Below are 25,806 nucleotides of genomic sequence, written 5' to 3'. Positions count from 1 at the left end.
AGTACTTACTGTTCAAACTCACAGATCAAAAGCTAGCAGTGTCTGACATTCCTCAGAGGCTGCTAGGGATGCTGGCAGGGGGCAGTTGGTAAGGAAAGAGGCACTGGATGTCAGACACCATGACTGCAACACAAGGAGGCAGGGACAAGGAATGGGGAGGGGAGGACTCGAAGGGGAAATGTAGTCACTGGGGTTTTTAAAGGACAGAGGATATAAAGTCATGTCCCTGTGCCACGGGCATGATGTGGCCGCGGGGGCAGAAGCGGATGGTGCAGGAGCGAGGACAGGATTACAGGACGAGCAGGCAGGGACAGAGACGCAGAGCGCGAGCGGGGTGGGGGGTGGGGGGGGTGAAGGGTGGGGGTGGGGCTGCCAGAAGGAAGGAGCAGGGACACCTGCACCTGGGGAGGAGGTCGCGGTGCGCACGGCACACATGTGGCAGGCTGTGAACCTGAGCTTGGGACGATGAGAGTGCGTCCGACTATCTCTTTTTTCTGTGAGGTATGAGAGGAGATGAACCTGCTAAGAGTCAAAGGCCATCGGGGAGAACACATGAAGGAGGTCTTCTCAGAAAGTCAGGAGCGACCGCACTAGGGAAACGCAGGTCTGTCTCATTGCATCAATGCCCATGTGAGATTTGAGGGCAGTAATTTTCTAAATCCAGCAAACGTCCTGAATGACTACTATAAGCCGGCGCTGCACGGGCACAGGGGACACAACGAACAAGGCCACGCCCCTGCCCTCCCGGCATGCACACTTCTGTGAATGAATAATAAGCAGCACAGCTCCCGCAGCCGCGTGTTTCCACCCCGCCCGGGGACTTGGGTGTAGGCTGAGAGCAGGCAGATGCTCGGTTCAACCAGGTTTGGGGTTTTGCCAGGAGTATGAACCCAGGGGCTGAGGGAGGCAAGAAGGTTAAGGGCGAGCCAGAAGGAACACAGCGTTGGCCCCCGGAACCCGGCTGAGGGGAGGGGGCACAGCAGGGAGAGGGGTGAGGGGCAGGGGCAGACAGTGCTGAGGAAGGTGCAGTGGGGGCAGGAGCCCAGCTGAGCCGGAAGCACGGGAGGGAGGCAGAAGCCCAGGGGAGAAGCACCTTAAACTAAGATTGCAGAGGTGGTACAGCTGGTGACGACCAGGACGCACAGGGTTAGGGACTAGCTCAGACGGGGAAGCACCGAGGAGATCTAGAACCACGCCACTGGATCCCGGAGCATGAGAACCACAGACAGATCACTTACACACATACAAAGCCACAGAAATGAAGGAAGACAGGCAGCTGTGGCGGCAGATTCTGGGGGGCAGTATACAGGTGTTTGTTATATTATTCTTGTACTTTTCCAAGTTTTTAAGCTTTTCAAAACAAAAACATACAGATGTGAGTATTGCATTTCCTCTACTTTCATCAGTCTCACTGCCACTGTCTTACGTCCAAAGTGACCATAATCTCTGGCTGAATTATTGTGACAGCCTCCTAACGCCGCCCCCCCCCAACCTTGCCCCTTCGAGTCCAATCTCCATAAGGCAGATGGAGGGATGTGTTTAAAGGAATAAGTCACGTTACCACCCTGCTTAAAACCCTATCAATACTCAACTTTCACAATCAAAATGATCCCACAACAATTAGATGGGCGATGCAGTTTCCAGCAGTTTGTTTCATCTTCTCCCCCCACTTCTCCTCTAGTTCAAGATGTGCAGGGCTATTTAAACACCACCTCCCAGCCTGTGATCACAGTGTGTTCCTGATACGGAACACAGCTCTGCGGACCCGCACAGCCATCAGCAGGATTAAGGATTACTGTCTGCACGTCCCTCGTGAGACCACTACCCCCCTCCCTCACTACTAGGAACTGCATTAGGATCAGTCCCAGCAGGTGGTCACTGTTAAAATGTCATCTACTCTCCACTAAGGTATCAAAACTAATCCTAGGCCAATAAAATAGGAAATGGCGTTCAACCTCTTAAGCCGTCAGGGAAAGAAGGCAAGGGAAAACCACGCTGAGACACCACTACATGCCCAGGGAAATGGCTGAAACTAAAGACTGTTCCATGTGTTCGCAAGGACAGGGAACAACAGGAACTCTCACACACCACCTGTGGGAGTGAAAACTGGCAACATCCACAAAAGCTAAACGTCCACACACCCTAGGACCCAGAAATCTCACTCTAGGTGCACAGCCGCCAGAAACACATACGTGTACCATTAAAGCACTTACAAGAATGTTCACAGTAGCACGTTTGCAAGAGAAACGACTCAAATGTCCCTCAACAGCAGAAAGGATGCATAAATTGTGGACCGTTCACATGGCGGAGTACCACACAGCAGTGGAAGTGAGCAAACAACCACTGCACACACAATATGGATTAGTTTCATGAAGAAAATACCAAGGAGTACTTACACCACGATCCTATTTATATTAAGTTCAGAAACAGGGGAATGGAATCCATAATGTCAGCAGCTGGGCTGGAATAGGGCTGCGGGCAAGGGTTAGGTGCTTTCTTGATCTGGGTCATTTCCAAGGATGTCTGCATTTGTGAACACCGCTGTGCTGCACACTTGGGCATCTCCCTGTGTCCTGTTTACTTCTATCCATCTTCTCCGCATTTGGTCCCGTGCTTCCCCAGCCTGACTCGAGAGTCCACCCTCCCCAAGCCTCTCTCTGTCTACAGCCTCGCCCTCTCCCTGGAACGCTCTCTCCATCTTCTTGCTCTGAGACATGCCGACCCCCGAGCTCCCCCAAAGCCCCCTCCGGTGGCGGCTGTCCGCTCCCCAACGCCCGCTCACAGATTTTCCTCTGATGCTCCCAGACCACTGATTTCCCCCTACTTCACAACACCCCCTTCACACCTTTTCCTCTCAAACTTCCAGCACCTCAGCCACCCACACTTCACTTTCTGTTAATAATTCTGTATTATTTCTCTGAAAAACAGAAATGCCCAGAAGAGACCGTCCACACACACCCACGAACAAATACAGCACCTGCGGGGACTGACCCCCCTTCCCTGTGGCACCGGCAGGAGCCGCTGCTTCGAGCTGGGACCCACCAAAGCAGGAGGCCCCATGCTCCTCCGTCAATCGTCCCTCTTCTCCCCTCTAATAGACCGCTCCCATTTTCAAACAGGAGCGCTGCAATCTCTCAGCTTAAGGAAAAAAGCGGCCCACCCTCCTCTGGCCTCTGCCGCACCTGGTCCTCCTGAAGCCGAGCCGGCCGGCTCCCTGCGCTCACTGCCTTCCGCTCTCTCCCGAGCCCCTCTAAGGACTGTCTGCTCCCACCACGTGGCAAGTGCACCTGTTTCAACCCACCCAGCTCCTCTGCCACCATCACCAAACCAGTCAACTTTCCCCGCGCATGACCGTGTAAGACGTGAACCGAGGGTGTGGCCATTTATCTCAGGCTCCCTTGCTCCTGTCAGAGTGGCATGCAGCCACATATTATATGACTTCATTTAAATGAAATGTGCAGAACAGGCAAATCCATAGAAACAGAAAGTAGGTTAGTGGTTGCCAGGAGGTGGGGGAGGAAAGATTGAGAAGGGACTGCTAGTGAGTTTCTTTTGGGAGTAATGAAAATGTTCTAAAATTAGCTAGTGGTGATGGCTGCACAACTCTGTGAACATACTAAAAACACTGAACTGTACATTTTAAAAGGATGAGTTTCATGCTATGTGAATTATATCTCAATAAAGCTGTTTTTTGAAAGTACACCATAAAATGATTGGATCAAGTCATTAAAAGGTCGTCCAGACTTGTAACATTTCTCGGTTATATTCTAAAAGCAGACTACATTATTTCAAGTTTTTCTAAACAAAACCCTGCTATGAATTTTTCAACAAAACACTATTTTAAATCCCCCTTCCATTTAAACCTAAAGATCCCTTGCTTTTGGTTTTGTTCTGTTTTTTTGGTTACTTCTTGCAAAGCATGTGCATAAGGAGATAAAGGCAGCAGAAGGATATGGTGAATCTTTTATTGTTGTTTATCAGGAAAATTAGTGTTTACATCATTCCCTAACTAGATGTCTTGCCTAATGAAGTTCAGCAGACTTCAAAACTTAGGAAACCACATTTAACTTGTTATTAAAATTAAAGCCCACTGGAAAATTAATCACTCTTTTCAAGGAAAATCCAATTCATACAGAATATTCCATTCTATTCCCCCCACCACATGTTAAAAATTAGAAAGTTTTAACCCAAAAGGCTACCTGACTGTCCGTCTTAACCTTTCTCCCACACTTGAATTACAGCTAGGAGATTTTATGCTTAATTTCATGCTTAGTAATTCTTTCGGTAAATTAGGACTGGGTGGTCCACGGCAGAAGCCTGATCCAAAGCAAGCCAAAGCACTCTATAACTATGAAGGACAGGGCAATGTCTCTGTAACACAATCATCAACGCACTTACTAGGCTCTTTTGAAAATTAAAAAGCAGCATCTTGCCCTAAAATGATTCCAGCCCACCTCTGCACACTGCATCTGGAGCAATTTTTATTTTTAAACACAAATGCGATTGTGCTATTTTCCCACTAAGACACATCACGTGAATCCCTACTGCCCTTAGGAGAAAGATCAAAATCCTCATTCTCTTCTCCCCTTTGCTTTCTATGGTCTGATCACCCAGGCCTCTTTTAGGTTCCTGAACTGGTCATAATTCTTCCTGTTTCAAGCCCTCCTCCACGTTCTACTCTGCCTGGACCACGCCTCCCATCCCTCAACCTAGTCCATGCCCATCCATCCTTCACTTTAGAGCTCAAAGGGCCACTGCCCAGGGAACCCCTTTGACTCCTTCTGCAGCCCTCATCACAATGGCAATTAACTAGCTAACTGCTTCCATCCTAGGACCATGTCTGTGTCTGTTGAAGAGCGGTGCTTTGCTCAGGGTACCTTCCACACCATGGATAGATGCACAAGAAGCAAGAATGAGGAGGTCAAAGTTCACTTGTTGCCTCGGGTCACTCACTATTCTCAGCACAGTTTCTTCTTTCAGCCCCTCTCCCTGCTGCATGCCTAGACATGTAACAACACACAGCTCCTCCCTGGATTTCAGACTCAGTCAAACTAGCAAGAAGACAGTGACTAGTATTTTTGTCATCTACAGTAAAAAGGTCATTAACTTGAGGAACTGGTACCAAAAGAAGAATAACCTCTAAATCTGAACCTAGTCCATCACATTACAAAAACAAGGCTGCTAATGTTTCTCCTCAAATGCCAACTTTTGTAGGAACAGTTAGGAACACACACAGCCCTGAGATTCTTCCTTATAACTAAGTACAAAGTTAACTACATTTAAACACACATGAAAGAACTCACAGATATCTAAGTTAGAGAAACCCTAAAATAGGCAAGATTATCAAGTAAGTGAAAACTTTACCAGGTGAATGATAAAACAAGTCAGAGTTTACCAAACTTTAAGCAATTATCCACCCCAACTTTGTGATTTTTTACTATAGAAAAAACTTGTAACAAGCTATTTTTTTTTTTTTTTTTTTTTTTTGCGGTACGCGGGACTCTCACTGTTGTGGCCTCTCCCGTTGCGGAGCACAGGCTCCGGACGCGCAGGCTCAGCGGCCATGGCTCACGGGCCCAGCCGCTCCACGACATGTGGGATCTTCCCGGACCGGGGCACGAAGCTGTGTCCCCTGCATCGGCAGGCGGACTCTCAACCACTGCGCCAACAGGGAAGCCCGTAACAAGCTATTTTTGACCAGTAATTTCACTCAATGCATATAAATAATCCAATTTCCAAATACCTTTTCAGGAATGCATTTATTGTTTAAGGGTAAAAATTTAAAAAGTACATTCAATGACCAAAAAACAACATAAAAAATGAGGTTAGAAATGTATTATTTCTTTTTTTTTTTTTTTTTTTTTTTGCGGTACGCGGGCCTCTCACTGCTGTGGCCTCTCCCGTTGCGGAGCACAGGCTCCGGATGCGCAGGCTCAGCCGCCATGGCTCACGGGCCCAGCCGCTCCGCGGCATATGGGATCCTCCCAGACCGGGGCACGAACCCGTGTCCCCTGCATCGGCAGGCGGACTCTCAACCACTGCGCCACCAGAGAGGCCCAGAAATGTATTATTTCTATTTCAAAAAATCCATATCTAATTCTGCCATAAAATGGAATGAAATTCTGATACATTCAAGAGAATGAGAAGACAAGCTACAGACTGGGAGAAAACATTTGCAAAAGACACATCTGATAAAGAACTGGTATCCAAATATACAAAAGAACTCTTAAAACTCAACAATAAGAAAACAACCCAATTACAAAATGGGCAAAAGACCTTAACAGACACCTCACCAAATAAGATATACACATGGCAAACAAGCGTATGAAAAGATGCTCCACAACATATGTCATCAGGAAAATGTAAAGTAACACACGATAGCGCTACACACCTATTAGAATGGTCAAAATCCAAAACCACGGACAACACCAAGTGCTAGAGAGGGTGCGGAGCGGCAGGAACTCCGTTACATCGCTGGTGGGAACGCAGAGCAGTGCGGCCACTTCAGGAGACAGCTTGACGGCTTCTAACAAAAATAAACGTCCTCTTACCATACGGTCCACCCAGCAACTTTGTTCCTTGGTATTTACCCAAAGAGTGGAAAATGTACATCCACACAAAAACCTGCGCACAAATGTTTGTAGCAGCTGTATTCATAACTGCCAAAACCTGGAACAGCCAAGATGTCCTTCCGTAGGTGAAGGGGTTAATAAACTGTGGTCCATCCAGACACTGGAATATTATTCAGTGTACAAAGAAACGAGCCACCAAGCCATGAAAGGCAGGGAAGAACTTTAAGTGCTTATTACAAAGTGAAAGAAGCCAATCTGAAAAGGCTGCCTACTGTATGATTCCAACTCTATGACATTCTGGAAAAGGCAGAACCATGGAGACAGAAATAAAAAACAATCAGTGGTTGCTGGTGGCGGGGGGAGGAAGGGAGGGGTGAACAGGCTGAGCAAAGAGGAGTTTGAGGGCAGGGAAGCGACTCTGTATGAGACTATACTGATGGAGGCGTGTCATTACACAGTTGTGCAAACCCACAGAATGTACAACATCAAGAGTGAACCCTGAGGTCGACTATGGACTATGGGTGATGATGATGTGCCCATCTTGGCTCTCTGACCGCAACACATGTAACATGCTGTTACCGCAGGGGGTGCTGACCGTGGGGGAGGTTGAAGGGGGGGTGTGGTATATGGGCAATTGCTGTACCTTTCTCTTAATTTCGCTGTGAACCTAAAATGGCTCCAGAACAATAACATCTTTAAAAAATTCTGATACATGCTACAACTTGGGTAGATCTTGAAAACATTATTTGTAGTGAAATAAACCAGATACAGATGGACCAATATTGTCTAATTCCAGTTTTATATGCAGTTCCTGGAATAGGAAAATACACAGAAAGTAGAACAGAGATTACCAGGGGCTGCAGGGAGGAGAGAAGAGGGAGTTGTTATGTAACAGGTGTGGAGTTTTTGTTGGAGATGATGAAGAAGTTTTGGGTAGAGGTAGTGGTGGTCACACAATATTGTGAATGTAATTAATGCCACTGAGCTGTACACGTAGGAATAATTAAAATGATCAATATTAACCTATGTATAGTTTATCACAATTTAAAAAAATTCACAAACCTTAAAAAAAAAGCCAATTCCACGTTAGCTTGAGTGTTATTTTCTTCTCTTGTAGGTCAAATGAAACAAGGAGATGCAACCTCAGGAGCCAAGTCTGAAAGGTGAGGGCACCTGTTCTCCCTAAACCCAGCCTGCCCTCTGCCGGCCACCACCAGGCCTGCACAGCCAGCAACCCAAAGGTAAATTTTTTTTTTTGGCCGTGCCACACACAGCTTGTGGGATTTTAGTTTCCCGACCAGGGATTGAACCTGGGCCCTTCCCTGGGCCCTCAACAGTGAGAGTGCAGAGTCCTAACCACTAGACCACTAGGGAACTCCCCCAAAGGTAAACTTTCAATGGATTTCTAAAACAACAATTCATACAATTATATTATTTTACTTAGGAACACATTTTACCCTGAACAGTACTTGAAAAGGCACAGAGAAAGTCCTAAGTGGATAATTTCATAATTCCAATCAATTTCTCCTTTTCCTGCTGAATTCTACTGTGCTTTAATGGACATTAAGTAAACTGAGAATGGTTAAAATAAAGATTTTTTGCATTCTCTCATTTTCAGATTGTTATCACTACTACATACCTGAACATAACCAGGGCTTGATGGCAGAAAAAAATCAATGATCACTGTGGCTAATACTACTTCAAGAACTATCTCTGATATTTCAGATGACTCCAACAACTGACAGATACATGCTTTTTTTTTTATCATAACCAAAGTCAAAATCTAATAAATGTTGACCTCTAACATTCAATTAGATCCTTAAGGTCTAACAAAAGCAAGACAACTGGAGAAAACGCAGCAGCAGTACATCTATTTCGATAAAAATTCAGAAGCAGGGAATTTATAGGCCAACTTTATGGTAGAAGTTGCCACTGGTGAAGGAAGGAGAGAAAAGTTCAGGAAATGGAATTGGGGAGTTAAAAAGAGAGAGAACTTCAACTGTAACGTTTACATCTTAAATCTGAAACAAATATGGCCAAATGTTGAGAACATGGGTGTTTACAATTAGCATATAGTATTATATATATTTTAATAAATAAATATACCTTACATGCATATGTAACTGTATAATTAATAATTATATAATAATTATTGATATTATGTTAATAATATGTATACTACTACTTATTTTAAAGGACAACTATAACGTTTATCAAAATGTGAGGTGGGAGGGACACTTCCCTGGTAGCACAGTGGTTAAGGCTCTGCACTCCTAATGCAAGGGGCCAGGGTTCAATCCCTGGTCAGGGAACTATATCCCACACGCACACTGCAACTAAAAGTTCACATGCCACAACTAAGGAGCTGGCAAGCTGCAACTAAGACCCAGAGGACCAAAAAAAAAAAAAAAGAAAAAAAAGAAAAAAAAAAGTGAGGTGGCAAATGGTTGTCTCAAGATTTAAAATATTTCTCCTAGGGGCTTCCCTAGCAGTCCAGTGGTTAAGACTCTGTGCTTCCACCACAGGGGGTGTGGGTTCTATCCCCAGTAGGGGAACTAAGATCCCACATGCTGCACAGCGCAGCCAAAATGTAAATAATAAAATAAAAAATAAATAAAAAAATATTTCTCCTATATGTAAGGTGTATCCAAAAAAAAAAAAAAGAAATTATGACATTTCTTTAGAACATGTAGATACACAGGTCACTGCAAATGGCCGAAACCAAGCCACAAACAGCCTCCACGAGATGGATAGTTAGGTCCATTTACAAACACACTGGTGTACCAGGTACTGAAGGCCCCCCTTTCAACAATCATCATCAGCTGGGCTGTCATTTTGCTTTGCTTTACATCTAGTTATAAATACTAGAGCTTCAGTAATATATATTCTTATGGATATCTATTTTGTCATCACAGGTACCTGGAGCAGAACAATTAAAACTCGGAAAAATTGGGTTGATACAAACTACATAAAACAGATAAGCAATAGGATTTACTGTACAGTACAGGGAACTATAGTCAGTGTCTTGTATCTTATAGTATAGTAATAACCTATAATAGAAAATAATCTGGAAAAAATGTACATATAACTGATTCACTTTGCTGTACACCTAAAAGTAACACAATATTGTAAATCAACTATACTCCAAAAAACCCCTAAGAAACAAAAAACCTTACAAAAAAATGTTTAGGGTGTTTTCAAGTGGCAGCCTGAACAGCAGGTGTTCATAAGTAGCAGGAAGGGAAACCTTCCTCCGCTGTTACAAAGCTGGTCTTTCCCTTTTCTGAACTGGTCTTTTTCTTTTTATCATCACAAAAACAATGCTGCCTTGGTGCGGAACGTTAAATAATACAGAAGCGTGTAGAATAAAAGCCAAAGTCCCTCTGATGCAAACCTGACCCCTCACTACCCCCGGTCCCCACTGATGTCAGCTATCCTGCATCTTCCAGACATTTACAACCCCACTCAGTTTTACATGCAATCACTGTTCTGTGAATTGCTTTTTTTCACCTAACATGTCACAAACTTCTCTCCGGCAGGCACAGACCCCTTTAAACCACAATATGGGTGCACCACAATCCATTTAATCACTTCACTTTTAATCACTTTTTAAATCACTTTTAATCACTTACTTTTGGGAATTTTTTCCCTGATATTTTATTGCTGCAATGCACAACTCTGTAAATACATCTTCATGAAATGCTGGTACAGGACTTCCCTAGTGGCGCAGTGGTTAAGAATCTGCCTGCCAATGCAGGGGACATGGGTTTGAGCCCTGGCCCGGGAAGATCCCACATGCCACGGAGCAACTAAGCCCGTGAGCCATGACTACTGAGCCTGAGCTCTAGAGCCCACGAGCCACAACTACCGAGCCTGCGTGCCACAACTACTGAAGCTGGCGCGTCTACAGTCCGTGCTCCGCAACGAAGAGCAGCCCCTGCTCGCCACAACTAGAGAAAGCCCGTGCGCAGCAACGAAGACCCAATGCAGCCAAAAAAAAAAAAAAAAAAAAAAAGCTGGCATATTCCTGTAAGTGGAATGAGTCATAGGCTCCCAACCCTTGCTTAAGGTTTGATAGATACATGTGAAATTGCCCTCCAGAAAAACGAGTGTAGAGATACTCTTTCCAGAAATGTAAAGCAACAATAAAACCTCACCACTGCTTTAATTAAAACATCTTTGTGGGGTTCCCTGGTGGCGCAGTGGTTAAGAATCCGCCTGCCAATGCAGGGGACATGGGTTCGAGCCCTGTTCCGGGAAGATCCCACATGCCGTGAGCAACTAAGCCCATGTGCCACAACTATTGAGCCTGCGAGCCACAACTACTGAAGCCTGCGTGCCTGGAGCCCGTGCTCCGCAACAGAAGCCACCGCAATGAGAAGCCCACGCACTGCAATGAAGAGCAGCCCCCGTGCAGCAACAAAGACCCAACGCAGCCAAAAATAAATAAAAATAAAATAAATTAAAAAAGAAGTCTTTGCCCATTAATGCCCTTTCTTTGATGATTTATATGAACTCTCTTACCCCTTTTTAAAAATGAATGACACGTTTACAGATATGGTTAAAAAATGAGGACTCATCGTTTGTTCCTTTTTTACACCCAAAATTTCCCCATCGTTATCAGGGAAGTTAATACCTTTGGGGCAGGTATCATGACTCACTAAGAATTCACAATTTGTTAAAATACTTCCTATGTGCCAGCACTGTGCTACGTACAGCACAAGATATAGGATTCACACACCCGCGTTTCAGTTGTGGCTTCCTTATCTCTGGAGATCTCGATAAAATACGCTGAGGTCTGCTCCCCAGTCTGTGTAACTCTGACAGCCCTACCAAGCTCTCTGTGAATTTTCCAAGCTCTTCTGTTTTCACGGTCACTCTCTGAGCTCGGCTCTCAGTATTTAGTCCAACCTATGAATCACTCCTGTTGTCCCACACTGCTCCTCTTCCACACCACTACTGACCCAACCAAGATCTCAGCTTTTTCTTAATTCCCGACAGCGGCAACAGCAACAAAAAACCCGCCTATAGAAGACACGCATACAGGGGACATAACTGAAAAATTAACACTCAAGGTTAATAAAAAATATTCAGGGATTAGTACTTATAATGTATTAAAAAGCTTTTAAAATTCATTTCTAAAAACCTCAGTAGAAAAATGGACAAGAGATACAATCTGACAATTCACGGAAGGAACAGAAATAGTTGACCAAAAAAATCTCAATTGCCTAACTGTAAGGAAATGCAAACTACAACATTAAAGTTGACATTAAAATAGCTAAAATTAAAAAGTTTAATATTCCCAGCATGAGTGGAGAAGGAAAAGTGTGGGGAAGGTGTAAGTCAGCACCGTCTTTTGGAGGACAAGTTGGCAGCCTAAAAAGGTAAATGTTGGAGGCCTTTGAGTGTGTCTGTTTCTAGGACTCTAGCCACAGGAACGCCTGCCCCAGGCAGATGGATGGAGAAGTCTCTTTACTGCAGCATCTTTAGTAACAGCAAAACTTGGAACCCACCAACGGAGGACTTGTTAAATAAATGAGTAGTCTGTACAACTATACACTCTGTAGCCATCAAAAAGGATCAAATCGAGCTATGCAAGAAGGCAGCATGGTTAAAAATACTGACGTGTGGGCTCTGGACCCAGAACACCTGGGCTGAAATCCTGACCTCAGCGCCCACTAGCTCTGTGTCCTTGGGCAAGTGACTACGTCTTCTGGGATCCAATGTGCTCATTTGTAAACACAAGCAACAGTAGCCCTGACGTCTCCAGGGGCTATGTTCAGGGTCCAACAGGCTCAAGTGTACGCACAGCTCGGCAGAAAGCCCGGGTCACTGTACGATCTCAAATTACACACTGCTGATGCAAACAAGCAAGCGAACAACATTTATAATAGGATTCACACTTTGTAGGGGATTTAAAAACCACTGCTTACACGCAAACTAAATTTTAAAACAAAAGTACACGGATAAATGAATAGGAAATGGTCTAAAAAACATACACACACTGTTAAGGGTCATTACCTCTGGGGAGGAATGAAGAAGAACTTTTGCTTTTACTCTTTTTACATCTGCATCATGTGAGTTACTTTAAATAATGAATGCTCTGCTTTTGTCTGCTGAGACAAAAACAGCAAAATCCAGTAACGATGAGAGGGGACAGTTAATCTTAAAATCTGCCCTGTTCTGTTATTCCTATTGCTAGTAGCTAGCTTTAAAGCAGTAGTTCTCAAAGTGTGGTCTGTGGACCCCTGCGGGTACCCAAGACCCTCTTCGAGGACCACAAGGTCAAAACTATTTTCACAGTAATTCGCGTTGCCATTTTCACCGTGTTGTCACCTGGATGACGGAGCAGAAGCAACGCGGCTGAAACTGCTGGCGTCCAGCACGCATCGCTCAGCAGCACGGAACCGCACCAGCGGTCCTGCTGCTCACACCACGCGGGCAGGAAGGAAAGAAAGGAAAAAAGCCAGTTTTACTGAGGAATATCCTTGATGAACCATCAAACGAATTAATTTTACTCAATCCCAACCCATCAGTATGAGTCTTTTCAATATGCTTTGTGGTAAGATGGGCGCTAGGCACGCAGCAGGTTTGCTGTACCCCCGAGTACAGTGACTGTCTCACGGAAAAGCATGTGCACGGTTGTTCGTGCTGCAGGCTGAACCAGCCGTCTTCATGGAATGCCACTTTTATCTGAAAGAACAACTGACCAACTATCGTTGTTTAGATTTTGACATCTGGCAGAAATTTTCTTAAAAATAAACAAAGTGAGCCACTCACTACACAGAAAACAACTGACGGTATTTGTTGCCAATGATAAAATCCAAGCTTTCAAGAGAAATCAGAATTTTGGAAAACTTGTTTCTACTACTATTAATTTGACAGCTTCCCACTTTAAGACTTTTCTCATGAGATCAGTGGTGATTTTCTTGATCTTGTACAATGAAATGTATCAACATTTAGAAGATCTGAATAACTCAGTGTACCAATAACTCAGTGTATTTCCAAATGACCAAGGTGTGATGCTACCAAATTACCCACATGAGCAAGGGATACAGTCAAAGTACAAGATAGAACTATGGACTTTAATGTTAACAGGGTTAAACAATTCATTGATACGGTCTCAGGTTCCAAAGTGTAACTAGAAGAAACCACCACGTGTGCAGATCTGTTGTCGTATTAAAGTGAAATATCTACAATTACATGAAAAGGCTATTAAACCACCCCTCCCTGTTCTAACTACATGTAAGTATGAGGCCAAATTTTCTTCAAATATTTCGATAAAACAATAGTAACGATGGAATGTAGAAGCAGATGTAGGAATCCACCTGTCTCCTATTAAGCCCTACACTTAAAACACTTGCAAAGTATAAAACAATGGCACTCTTCTCCATCTTTTTTGGTTTTGGTAAAGTTGTTTTTCATTAAAAATGTTATGATAACATGTAATAGATTTATTATTAAAGTGAAATAATAAATCGTTTCAGTTGTCCTAATTTCCAATACAGTAAATATTGACAGACGTAACCCTCATGAACAAAAAGCTCTCTGGTCCTCAAAAATTATTAAGAGCATAAAACCAAGAGGTTTTGGAACCCAAGGGCTTTGAGAACCACTGGCTGAGAACAGAGCAGGCAGACTACCATGTGAGGTCAAAATCCGGCCCTTGCTGATCTGTACATAGTGGTGCTGGCCCACCGCCACACCCTTATGTTCCTGGGGTCTCTGGCTGCTTTCCTGCTGCAAAGGCACAGCTGAGTTGAGCAGACGAGACAAGACTGGCCTGCAAAGTCCGAAATATTTACTATTGGGCCCTTTAAAAAGAATCCGAAAACCTCTGATTTAGTGTAAGCTCACACTGCCAGTCTTTGTTGTTGCAGTAGCTGAGCAGCTGGCATTTCTGTCTCCACTCGTACCCCGTCACCACCCATTTTCCAAAGGCCAGAGTGACCGTCCATAAAGTTGACGTCACTCCTCTAGTGAGAATCTTAGGCGTTTATGATCACATTTACATCGAAACACAATTCAAGGTGCTCAGTACAGTATTCAAGGCCTTTACTCGGCACTCTGGTCCCTGCCAGCCTGCCCCTCGTCTCGGGCCTTCCCCTTCTTTGCCAGACAAACACACCAAGTACTCTGGTTTCCCAGAATGCACCACGCTCTCTGCCATCTCCACTCCAAGCCCCCTCAATCTGGAACATTCTTCTCCCTTTCCTTCCTCCCTCTTCCTACACCCTGATTTCCTTCCCTTCACTCCCCACCCAAGTCCTGTGTCCTGGGCACTCTATCACATGCCCTCCACACACCCTGCTCTCACGATGGTGCCAGGACCCAACTGCTTGCCAGTCGCTGTCTAAACACGGGGTGTTTTGAGGCAGAAGCTGGGTTTCTCCACTGCAACATTCAGCACGAGCAGACCTTCAGGACGCTGTTACCAACTCTGTAGATGAACCGAGCGGAAAGCCGGCCCCCTAACAACCTTCATTTTCTTAAGGCGGCTCCCTGGAGCCACACAGAGTAAGTCACTCTCCTATGCAAGAGGGTCTCTTAAGACATCAGCATTCTGCTAGCATCAAAGAGAACACAAACAACAGCTGTTGTCGAGGGTGTGGAGAAAGGGGAACCCTCCTCCACTCTTGGTGGGAATGCAAACTGGTGCAGCCACTGGAAAACAGCGTGGCAGTTTCTCAAAAAACTGAAAATGGAGTTATCATATGATCCGGCAATTCCACGCCTGGGTATATATTCGAAAAAAACCAAAAACACTAATTTGAAAAGATACATGCACCCCAATGTCCATGGCAGCACCATTTACAATAGCCAAGATATGGAAGCAACCTAAGTGTCCATCGACAGATGAATGGATAGAGAAGATGTGGCACATCTACACAATGGAATACTACTCAGCCATAAAGAAGAATGAAATAACGCCATTTGCAACAACATGGAGGGACCTGGAGGGCATTATGCTAAGTGAAGTGAAAGACAAACCCTGTATGATATCCCTTATATGTTCGATCTAAAAAACACAACAAACGAGTGGATATGACAAAAAAGAAGCAGACTAACAGATACAGAGAACAAACTTGTGGTTATGGGGTGGGGGGTATACAGGGGTGGGGAAGTGGGAGGTACAAACTACTGGGTATAAGATAGGCTCAAGGATGTACTGTGCAACATGGGGAACAGAGCCAATATTTTGTAATAACCGTAAATGGAAAGTAACCTTTAAAAATTGTATGAAAAATTAAAAAAAAAAAAGACACCAACATTTTAACAGCTATCGGTTACTGTGAGCCAGTGTGCCGAAGCTTTTCCTGCACCACCTGGAATCTTTCTAACAACCTGCAATGGTCACAGGAAACAGCACCCTGTTTTACAGCTGAGGAACAGAAGGTAAGTAACTGTCACGTCAACACAAAGCTAGTAAGAGGGCTGAAGTGGAATTGGTACCCAAATCTTTCAATATCTTGATTAACATCAAGTTGAAGAGCAAGCCTGACCCGTATGATAAAACTAGAAAACAAGCAGGATACAGCCAATGCTAAACACCAGGACAAGCTAAGTGACAGGAAAGGATGTTAAGAGGGGCTGAGTAGTGCTTCATAAAGAAAGTGGAGTCTGACATGGATTTAGATGGATGACTAGGTGTGGAAGGAGGAAACGAAAAGAATATAGAAATCCTCCACCTGCTTTTTTTTTCTGGCCGCCCCGCATGGCTTGCGGGATTTTAGTTCCCCGCCCAGGGATCGAACCCGGGCCCCGGGCAGTGAAAGCCCGGCATCCTAACCACTGGACTACCAGAGAATTCCTGAGAAATCCCCCATGTTTTGAAAGCTCGCTGTATGTCACTTCGCTTTTACCAAAGACCTACAGCTTGCTAACTGAAAGAAATCTGAAGATTTCACTTTTGGAAAAAAAAAAAAAGGGCAAAATAAGCCTTCAGCATTTGTTTTGCAGGAAATGATTATAGAGGTAGTGCACCCTGAGCAGTGAGAGGGGCCCCACCAAGCTCCTTCTCCAGGAGCTACACTGAGCATCTCAGCATCAAGCTGTCAGAGCTTTGAACTGTGTCTGAGCGTCTGGGCTTTACCTTGACTCCTTCTGTGTCATAAGGTAATTGACACCTGTGCCTAAAGTAATTATTGCTTCTCCCTTTACACCATTTCGGCTTACAAAAGGTTTTGTAGGAATGCTCTGCTTCCAGATAGGATAGCAGGGGAAAGCTGTATTCTACGCTGGGAATGAGCCAAGATCAAGGCACGGGAAGATCACTGAATAATGATGGAAAAACCAAGAGGCCTATGGAAGGGATCTGGGGTGAGTGGAGAGATCGAGGGAGGTCGGGAAAAACTAAGAGGCTGCTACTTTCACATTTAAATATAGCTACAACTAAACCCAAACACCTCAAAATACATGAAAATTAGTGAACAGTTGTAACTAACACTTCAACAACACCTTACAGGTTCAAAAGCACAGCACTGCTTTATCTCAACAAAAATCTTATGATGTGATTTCTAGACAAGCAAGTTGAGGTTTAGAAAGGGCCTTCAAGCTTGATAAAGAGCAGACATGAACTGAACCCAGAACTTCCCATCAAAACAACAGATTTTTTTTTATGGTTTTTTAATTTGATTTATAGTTTTTTAGTTTATTTATTTTTTTGTGCGGTACGCGGGCCTCTCACCGCTGTGGCCTCTCCCGTTGCGGAGCACAGGCTCCAGACACGCAGGCTCAGCGGCCATGGCTCATGGGCCTAGCCGGTCTGTGGCATATGGGATCCTCCCGGACCGGGGAACAAACCCGTGTGCCCTGCATTGGCAGGCGGACTCTCAACCACTGCGCCACCAGGGAAGCCCCTCAAAACAACAGATTTTTAAAATCAAGGAATAAAAAAAATCAAGGAGTATGATTTGATACTACCATAAACCTGCACGTGATTATCTAACTAAGATCAGTCCAGCTTCTTGAATGCACAGCCTGATTTCAGAGACACTATAATGTAGCTGTGCTCAGTAGGTACACTGAATGCATTAATCTTAAAAAAACCCATAGACATCTGATTTCTTTAAGGCAGAATCTCCACAGGAAACAATAATCACAGTACTCTAGAAATAATGAGTATGACTGAAAGGTTTTTTTTTTTTTTGCGGTACGCGGGCCTCTCACTGTTGTGGCCTCTCCCGTTGCGGAGCACAGGCTCCGGACACGCAGGCTCAGCGGCCATGGCTCACGGGCCCAGCCGCTCCTCGGCACGTGGGATCCTCCCGGACCGGGGCACGAACCTGTGTCCCCTGCATCGGCAGGCGGACTCTCAACCACTGCGCCACCAGGGAAGCCCGACTGAAAAGTTCTGCATTCACAAATATGGTATTTCATTGATTCTAAGAAGCACATTTTCCTTCATTTTCACATCTTTGAAATCACATGTATCTTATATTCAATGAAACACAATAACTTCCTGCTACTGACGCCCAAGTGCTCTTAATTTTTGTTACCCTTCACCAATTTAAATGTTTCTTTCTTTCATAACATCTATGTAAACCCTTTCAGAAAGGCTGGGCATACCAGATTACCCAGAAACCTACATTATTTACACAACTTCCCAGACTCAAGCTTGAATTAAGCAGATGAACCTTTAGTTTTGTTAAGCATCATGTCTTTAGAAAAAGATTAATGTCTAATTCAAAGCAATAGATTAGATCTTGAAGAAACCAGTTAAAATAAAATCATCAAATAGAAAGTCTAGACACTTAAACCTACACACTCTGAGATGAAAAGAACCAGCTGCTCTCAAGCTATGCAAAAAACTATGTCAATCCAGGCAGTAGTTCATGACAAGCCCTTCCCTCCTCTAACCCGTTCCCCCTGTTCCTCCAGAAAATCAGAAGAGCAATGAATGTACAAAAGCAGCAGACCCAGAGCTTCCCTGCAAGACGGCAGCTGAAGTCCTGTGAGAGTAACTCGGCAGGCAAGGCTACCGTATCACTCACTTGACATTCAGGTGTTCACACTGCTTTCTGTCTCTGTATTATCTATTCTTCAAATACTTTGAGAATGGCCGTTCTGAAACCCTTGTTACTAATCTTATACCATTTTGATAGGCACTCCCTTTAAAGACAGCTCATTTTCATTTGCTTTCACAGGTCGTTTCCTGTAATTCTTGGTAGTAAGATGAGATCTCCTGAGCTTTGGAAGGACAGAGCAATCCCACGGCTGGGGAGCCACACCCCACAGTGGGCCTTCAACAGTACTGGCCACAAATGGTCACTGATGCAGCACAGCATGCATGGGCCCTGGAGCCAGCTTGCCCAGCTTCCAACGCTGGCTTGGCCATTCTGCTGACCAAGTCACCTGTCCTCTGGGCCTTGGCATCCACATCTAAAACTGGGAAGAACAAGAGTTCCTCCTTTCCAGGGTTGTGTGCAGACTGAATTAATGGGCACAAGTAACTTGAAGCAATCTCGGGAACATAGTAAGACTTAACCATCTTTACCTCCAGGCTGGGTCTTCTACAAGGCTGTGGGGCGAGGGAGGGGCACCTAGCCCTCAAGTTTTAAGTAGAGCTCACACTGCTGAAGACAGTGTGAAGGACTGCGAAGGACTGTAATATCGTGTGACACCTGCAAAAGATGTCCATGCAGTGAAAGTTGCCCAAGGAAAGGGAGTAGGAGCTGGGTGATGGTGACTAAACATCACGCGTGAAAAATCTGTATAAATATTTAACAACTTCCAAAGAGTAGTCATTGTTTAGAGCATAAGTATTTGGAGGTACAGGCTAACAACTACTTTCTCACTTCCTTCTGGAAGCCCCCCCCCTGGTTTTACTATTTTGACTCTTTGTTCATCTAGGCATAAAAGCTCACCTATTCCACCTTCAGGGGCGATGCCTACCACCCTGGCCAACTTGTCATAGGGGAAGGAGAGGGGGCAAGTCACCAAGGACTGTCACTCACACATCTTGTCACCAGCAGGACAATTACTAATTTCCTCTTGAGCCCACCTCTATCCCTATTTGCAGGGAGATGGGAAATCCCTGGTAGCACGATGGGCTGACCTGACCCACTAGCAAAACCCTGTTGTTTCTAAAAAACAAACAAACAAACAAAAAAACTCTAATAAAGATATATTTTATAAAAAAAAGTCATCATCAAATTTTACACATTACAATACTTTCTTCAGGTGTACCCCCAAAACTCTATTAGCTTTAAAAACAAAAAGGAAGTCAAAAGCCTCTCTCCACTATACCCACTCCTCAACCTTCAAAAGTCAGGGGAGACCACACTTGCCCCTGTACCCCTCATGTCCATACTCAAGCAAGGAGAGGCCCACCTCAGTCACTTTCTGATCACTCACAGCAGCGGAAAGCAGAAAGACGGTACAAAATTTAGGGTTACCAGAGAACGCTGCAAAGTGGAGCTTGGAATAGAACAAAACCTTAAAGAACGAAACACCTCACCGCCCACCGATCTGAACAAATAAACGCACTCACACCTCTAGTCCTAGAGCCCAAGTATCGAGGTCCAGTAACCTCCCTCAAACTGCACCTCCCGTTAATTGTCTCTTATCAACACTTCTTCACCAAGGCTGAGTCTGGGCTCAGCTTCACCACCAGCTTCTTTACTCTCGTTGCTTACCAGTCGCTAGCTGTTAACAATCACTTTTTCCTTCTTTCTCATGGACTTTTATGGAAATAGTACAATTCAAACAGGTAGTATCACGACTACTTGACGAAAGAATGAATGTTATAAATGTGTTAACCCTGACAGAGGATTAAGTATGAAATAAGACAGAGAGCTGTGAATACACACGATCAAAAAAACATGTGGGGCTTCCCTGGTGGTGCAGTGGTTGAGAGTCCGCCTGCCGATGCAGGGGACACGGGTTCGTGCCCCGGTCCGGGAAGATCCCACATGCCGTGGAGCGGCTGGGCCCGTGAGCCATGGCCGCTGAGCCTGCGCGTCCGGAGCCTGTGCTCCGCAACGGGAGAGGCCACGATGGTGAGAGGCCCGCGTACCGCCAAAAAAATGTGGTAATTACCACAAAGCGATCTTACAAAATAGATAACTCAAAATACCAAACTTTTAGATGTAGTCAAAATTTTACTTAAAGTAGGGATGTAAAATTGCAAAAAGTTCCAGTTTAATTCAGAGAACAAAATATCTCCGTCAAGACTTTTTAAAAGTAAAGAATACCATTTTCGAAGTGTAACATCACACTTAAAATACACCATTTTAGTTAGACTTACATTTTAATTCATTCGGCTTATCAACTAAACCTTCTTATAAAAAGGGAAAGAAACCAGAAGTTAAGACAGGCATTAAGCCCTCCCACCTTCCTACCCGTGAGTAAACGGGTTTTGCTTTATCCCCAATAGGAATTTTGAGTAAGCTGAACGGTCACCCACTTGGCACTGCAAAATGAAAAACAACGTACCTTATGTGAATGTAAAGAGAAATCTCAATCTCAAATCAGATACATCTTCACAAATTTCTGAAGCACCGTTTTACCTGCTTACTGATCTGAGCACTGTTTGTCTCCAGATGTCAGAGGATCTCCAGATGTCACTCTGCCAGGGGGAGGTGCAGAGCGAAGGAGGACGGAGCCAAAGGTCACGGGAGCGGGCACGGTGGAGGAAAGGCGCAGGACACCTGACCAGAGGCTGCTAGGTACTTGGGGCAAAGAAGGTGTCGCTCACGCAAACACAAACACTGTTTAAGAGAGGATTAAAGGCTCACCGTGTCGAGTAAGACGGCTGAACAACAGCAAAAGAGTCACTGCCTGACTTTACACTCCCGCGTCGCTGCACCGCGCGCACGGGCACGAGTCTAGGCGTTCTTCCTTCAGGACGACACGCGGCGCCGTGGGAAGCAACCCCGCCCCCCGCAACGCCGCTCCCCTGCGACCACCGTTACGGAAAAGACCAACCAACCTCAACACCGCAAAGTTCAAAGGCGCAATCTGCAGCAGGAACTTTAAAACACGCCGCCGGAGAAGGAGAAAGAGCTGATAAGAAAACTGAAAAACTTCGGAACCTTAGAAAGCAATCTAAAGCACCAAGGGGTCCGACCCTGTTTTTAAAGAAGAAACTGAGGCCGGACAGGATGCCCCCTTCGCACAGGTGACTGGACAGAGACCCCGACCTGACCCAGGCCGGAGCGATTCCCCACCCGGCTCCTGCCAGTCTGCAGTTACCCCAAGCTTACGTTTCTCGAGTCCCCGGCTTCTGCAGTTATTTCCGGAGCTCCAGCAAACGCAGGAGGCAGCCACTTGCAGCGCAAAGAACCCAGAATCCACTCGGGAGACCCGACATCTGCGCGCTCCGCGACCTTGGGCCCCTGACATAACCCCCGGGGCCGCCTCCCCTAGGGACCGGGCCGGCGTCGCCTCCCCGGCGGACCGGACCTCCGAGCGCGCGCCCGCCCCGCGTCCCGGCCAGGAGCGGCCCAGCCGGGCCCCGGGGGCGCCCAGGTGCGCGGCCTTACCTTCCGCCACGTCCTCGTCCACGGCCCCCTTGACCTGCGAGAAACACCACTGCAAGTCGTTGCCGCCCGCAGGGCAGCCGCCGCCTCCGGCTCCTGCGGATACACCGGGCGCGTCAGGCTCGCGCCCCTAGCCCCTCGGCCCTCGCCCGCTCCCGACTCCGCCCCGTGCGGGCCCTCACCTGCCATGGCCGGTCGGCCGGCGCGCGGCCGGGCGCGGCCGGGCGCCGAGGCGGCGGTGGACGTAGGAGGCGGCCGCCGTGCTGCTGCCGCCCAAGCACCTCAGCCCGGCCGCCGCCGCCGCCACCGCCGCCGTATTTTTTTTTCCCTTTTCAAAATGGCGCCCAATGCCCGTCGTCCCGCTCGATGACGTCATCCCCCGCCGCCTCCGACAGCCGTGGCCGGGGGCGGGGCCGCCGGGAGTCTCCTCCGAGCGGAGCGGGGCGGGGCGGAGCCGGGCGGGGCGGGGCGGGACGCACGGCCGCGGGGGCCTCCCGGTGCGCCAACTGCGCCTGCGCGCCCCGCGCCGCGCCCCGCCCCCTGGGAACGGGGTTTCAGGGCCGCCGGGGACGCCCCGGCCGGCGGGCGGCTGTGAGCCCGGAGCTTGGTGCTCCCCTGAAGATCAGCCGCGGGGCCGCTGCCGGCCGTCCGCCCCTCTGGGGAGTTTTGGAGGCCGCGAGGCAGAGCCGGGCCCGTCCCTAGAGTCTTCGGCCAATGAGAGCGCGATCCTTCGGCGGAGCAGCCAATGGAGAGCGCGCTCAGTGACCGGTGGGCGGAGCTTCCGGGCCGGGCCGCACCTGGAGCGCCCCGCACCTGAGAGCATCATGCCGGCTCACCGCCCCTGGCCGCACTGCAAATCACTCTCCTCGAACACAGCTGGAGCCCCGGTAATCAGTGTACACCTGACGGCAGCCCTGCACAGAGCTCACGTTGTCTCCCAGGGTTCCTTGAGCCCCATCAGTGTAGAGTCTTAGGGAAATGGCGTTGCGGTGCAGCGTGCCCATCGCTCGTTCCTTCATTCCTGGGTGTGTTTTCTGTGGCCTTACGGAGGGATTATTCATCTGTGGGGTTTATGTGTCCGAAATCATAACTTCTTCCAGTGATATTGTGAAGTTGGTAGTTACCATGTGGCACCTCTAGAAGATGATCATTCCAAATCAGGAACATTTGTCCACTTAACAAATACTATTTTTTGATCAGCTCGTGCTATGTGCCACCCTGTTCACGGCCCAGGAGATGCGGGGGTAAACAGAGCAAATGCCTACCCTCAGGGAGCTTACATCTCAGTTTAGGGATCCAGAAAATAGCAGGAGTGGGCTCCCCTGGTGGTGCAGTGGCTAAGAAGCCGCCTGCCAATGCAGGGGACATGGGTTCGAGCCCTGGTCCAGGAAGATCCCACATGCCGCAGAGCAACTAAGCCCTTGCGCCACAACTACTGAGCCTGCACTCTAGAGTCTGAGAGCCACAACTACTGCAGCCTGCGCGCCTAGAGCCCGTGCTCCGCAACAAGAGAAGCCACGACAGTGAGAAGCCCACGCACCACAATGAAGAGTAGCTCCCGCTCACCGCAACTAGAGAAAGCCCGCGCAGCAAAAAAGACCCAACACAGCCAAAAATAAATTAAATAAATAAATTTATATATAAAAGAAAGGAAAATAGCAGGAGTAAAGCAAAGTACTTAGTAAGTCAGATGAAGTTGGATAGAAAAATAAAGCAAGGAAGGAGGGCAAGGGAGTGCATCTAGGGAGGGTTGCAGTTTTAAACACGGTGACTGGAGAAGACCTCGAGGAGGTGAGGCAGCCACGCGGACATCGGGAGGAGGCTGTGCCGGGAAGCAGGATGGAGTCGAGGCAAGATACGAAGCTATGGGGCCATGAGCAGGGAAGGGTCACGACTGACTTGGCCTTGAGTGGGGCCACTGTGGCTGCTCTGCTGAGGATGAACTGTAGGGAGCCAAGGTCGTCCGGGCAGAGGGCTGACGGTCGAGTGGTCATGGATGTGGTGGTCCTGGGGAGAGGGCTTGAAAACCGGTCAGGCTTCAGAGATAGGCATGTTGAAGGCGGAGCGCCCCGGGGCTGACTGTGAAGTGGATGCGGTGTGAGAGAGAAGGGACTTGGGGACGACTGCATCCGTGGTCTGAGCAGCCGGTACAAGGGAGTTTCCTGGCGCCGAGATGGGAACGGCTGCAGGAAGAATGGCTGGGCTGGTGCAGGGGTGCAGGCCGATTGAGAGATTGGTTGTGAACTTGTGCAGCGGTTGCAAAGGCAGCTGCACATCCAGACCTGGAGCACTTGGGGAAGTTGGGACCTGGAGCTGTAGATTCTGGAGGCGCCAGCATCGAGATGCATTTCAAGCCAGAAGAGACTGGGTGAACTCACCCCAGGAGGGAGGGTAGGTGGGGAAGAGGACCGAGGACTGAGCCCAGGAGGAGGCTGAGGAGGAGGGCTGGAGAACCAGGAGCACGTGGGGTCCTGAGCCCATGAAGACAGGGCAGGAAGGGGTCTGCTCTCAAGCTCCGTGGGAGGACCTCCAAGGAGGGACCATTTGGTTGTAGCAGCTGGGACACCCTTACTGACCTGGACAAGAGCAGTCACTGTGGAGTGGCCGGTGCATCCTGCTTGAGAGGCTTGAAGAGAAAGTAAGACGAGAGCGGAGGAAGTGAGGGGCAACGATCCTTTGTTGTGAAGAGGAGTGGAGAAGTGGGGCTGTAATCTCCTTTTTTTCCTGATAGATTTAGCTGTCTTTCCCTGAGCAGTTGAAAACTCAGGTTAACTCTCAGACTCTCTTATATGCAATTGCTTTAATGTGTGTTAAAGATAGGTCTTTAGAAGTGATAGCAAGAGAATTAGTTTTAGTTTAGACTGCATTCTTTGGTTAATTAGCTACCATTAAATTAAAATCTTAAAACAACAAAAATAACACAAAAGGAACATATTCCTGAAAAGAGAGCTGCCTCCTTTGTGTCCCACTGTGCCTCAGCTGATATCAAGAGATTTTAAACCATTCTGTTGCATAATGCCAGCGAACTTTAAATATCCAGTGAGTTACTCTGGATTCTAATTGGTGTTTACAAGTCACTGGGTATCGCAAAGCATTTTTCTTGTTTTATTATTTGTAGATCTCATGGCCAAATTGTGAAATGCCTGGTGCATATTAGAGTCTAGCTTACTGTTATTCATGCAAGGGAATACTTCTCAATAATAACAGAGAAGCAGCTACAGACACAAACAACAGGGGTGACTCTCAGAAATTTACGCAGAATGAAAGGATCCAGAATAACTTCCTTTCAAACATAAAAATATTAACTTCATGATATTCCATAACGTGCTTTTGTTCTCTAGATTATAGAAATTAAGGTAGATCTAAAGCAGCTTCGAGCCCTCACGTCAGCAAAAGGATCTGAATTGCAGTTCAGAATATCTTGTAATTTTCCTTTACTGGGAGCAGATTTGAATTTTAAATTATGTGCGAGAAATGTCAAATCTTCCCCCATTTATCTTAGTAACTTAGGAATTCTGTACATTGAAAAAGGTCTTTGTTCTTCAAAGGCTCCTTGGCGATCTGAGTCTCCGCTGCATCCTGAGGGAGATGAGTCAGCCTGACTGATCAGGTGACGTTGAGAGGCTGCAGAAGGCCCCGGGAGGAAAGGGCCCGCCCACCCCAGCTATGCTCGGGAACCCACACCTTTGTCCTCCGTCTCCTGCATCAGCTCAGATATGCCTTGTGATGAGACCCCTTTTCTTGAACTCTTT

At 46.8% G+C, this 25,806-nt stretch overlaps 1 protein-coding gene across 2 annotated transcripts in view; it reads right to left on the bottom strand.

Moving 5' to 3' along the window:
• PPP2R2D (protein phosphatase 2 regulatory subunit Bdelta) overlaps positions 1-22,409 on the bottom strand; it is a 44,497-nt gene extending 22,088 nt beyond the window's left edge. Inside the window, exons 1-2 of one of the 2 annotated variants that reach the window (XM_082639376.1) lie at positions 22,237-22,409; positions 22,058-22,150 (exon numbers count right to left, since the gene is read on the bottom strand). In XM_082639376.1, coding sequence (XP_082495502.1) covers positions 22,058-22,150; positions 22,237-22,243 — 100 coding nt within the window. In that variant the 5' untranslated portion in view covers positions 22,244-22,409. The remainder of the gene's footprint in view (positions 1-22,057; positions 22,151-22,236) is intronic. The other variant, XM_082639375.1, reaches the window with a different exon arrangement.
• Positions 22,410-25,806: the final 3,397 nt, after the last annotated feature.

Source organism: Mesoplodon mirus, assembly GCF_964341445.2.
Source record: "Mesoplodon mirus genome assembly, chromosome: 2".
NCBI classification, from domain to species: Eukaryota; Metazoa; Chordata; class Mammalia; order Artiodactyla; family Ziphiidae; genus Mesoplodon; species Mesoplodon mirus.
This window is presented reverse-complemented; position numbering and strand designations above follow the sequence as displayed.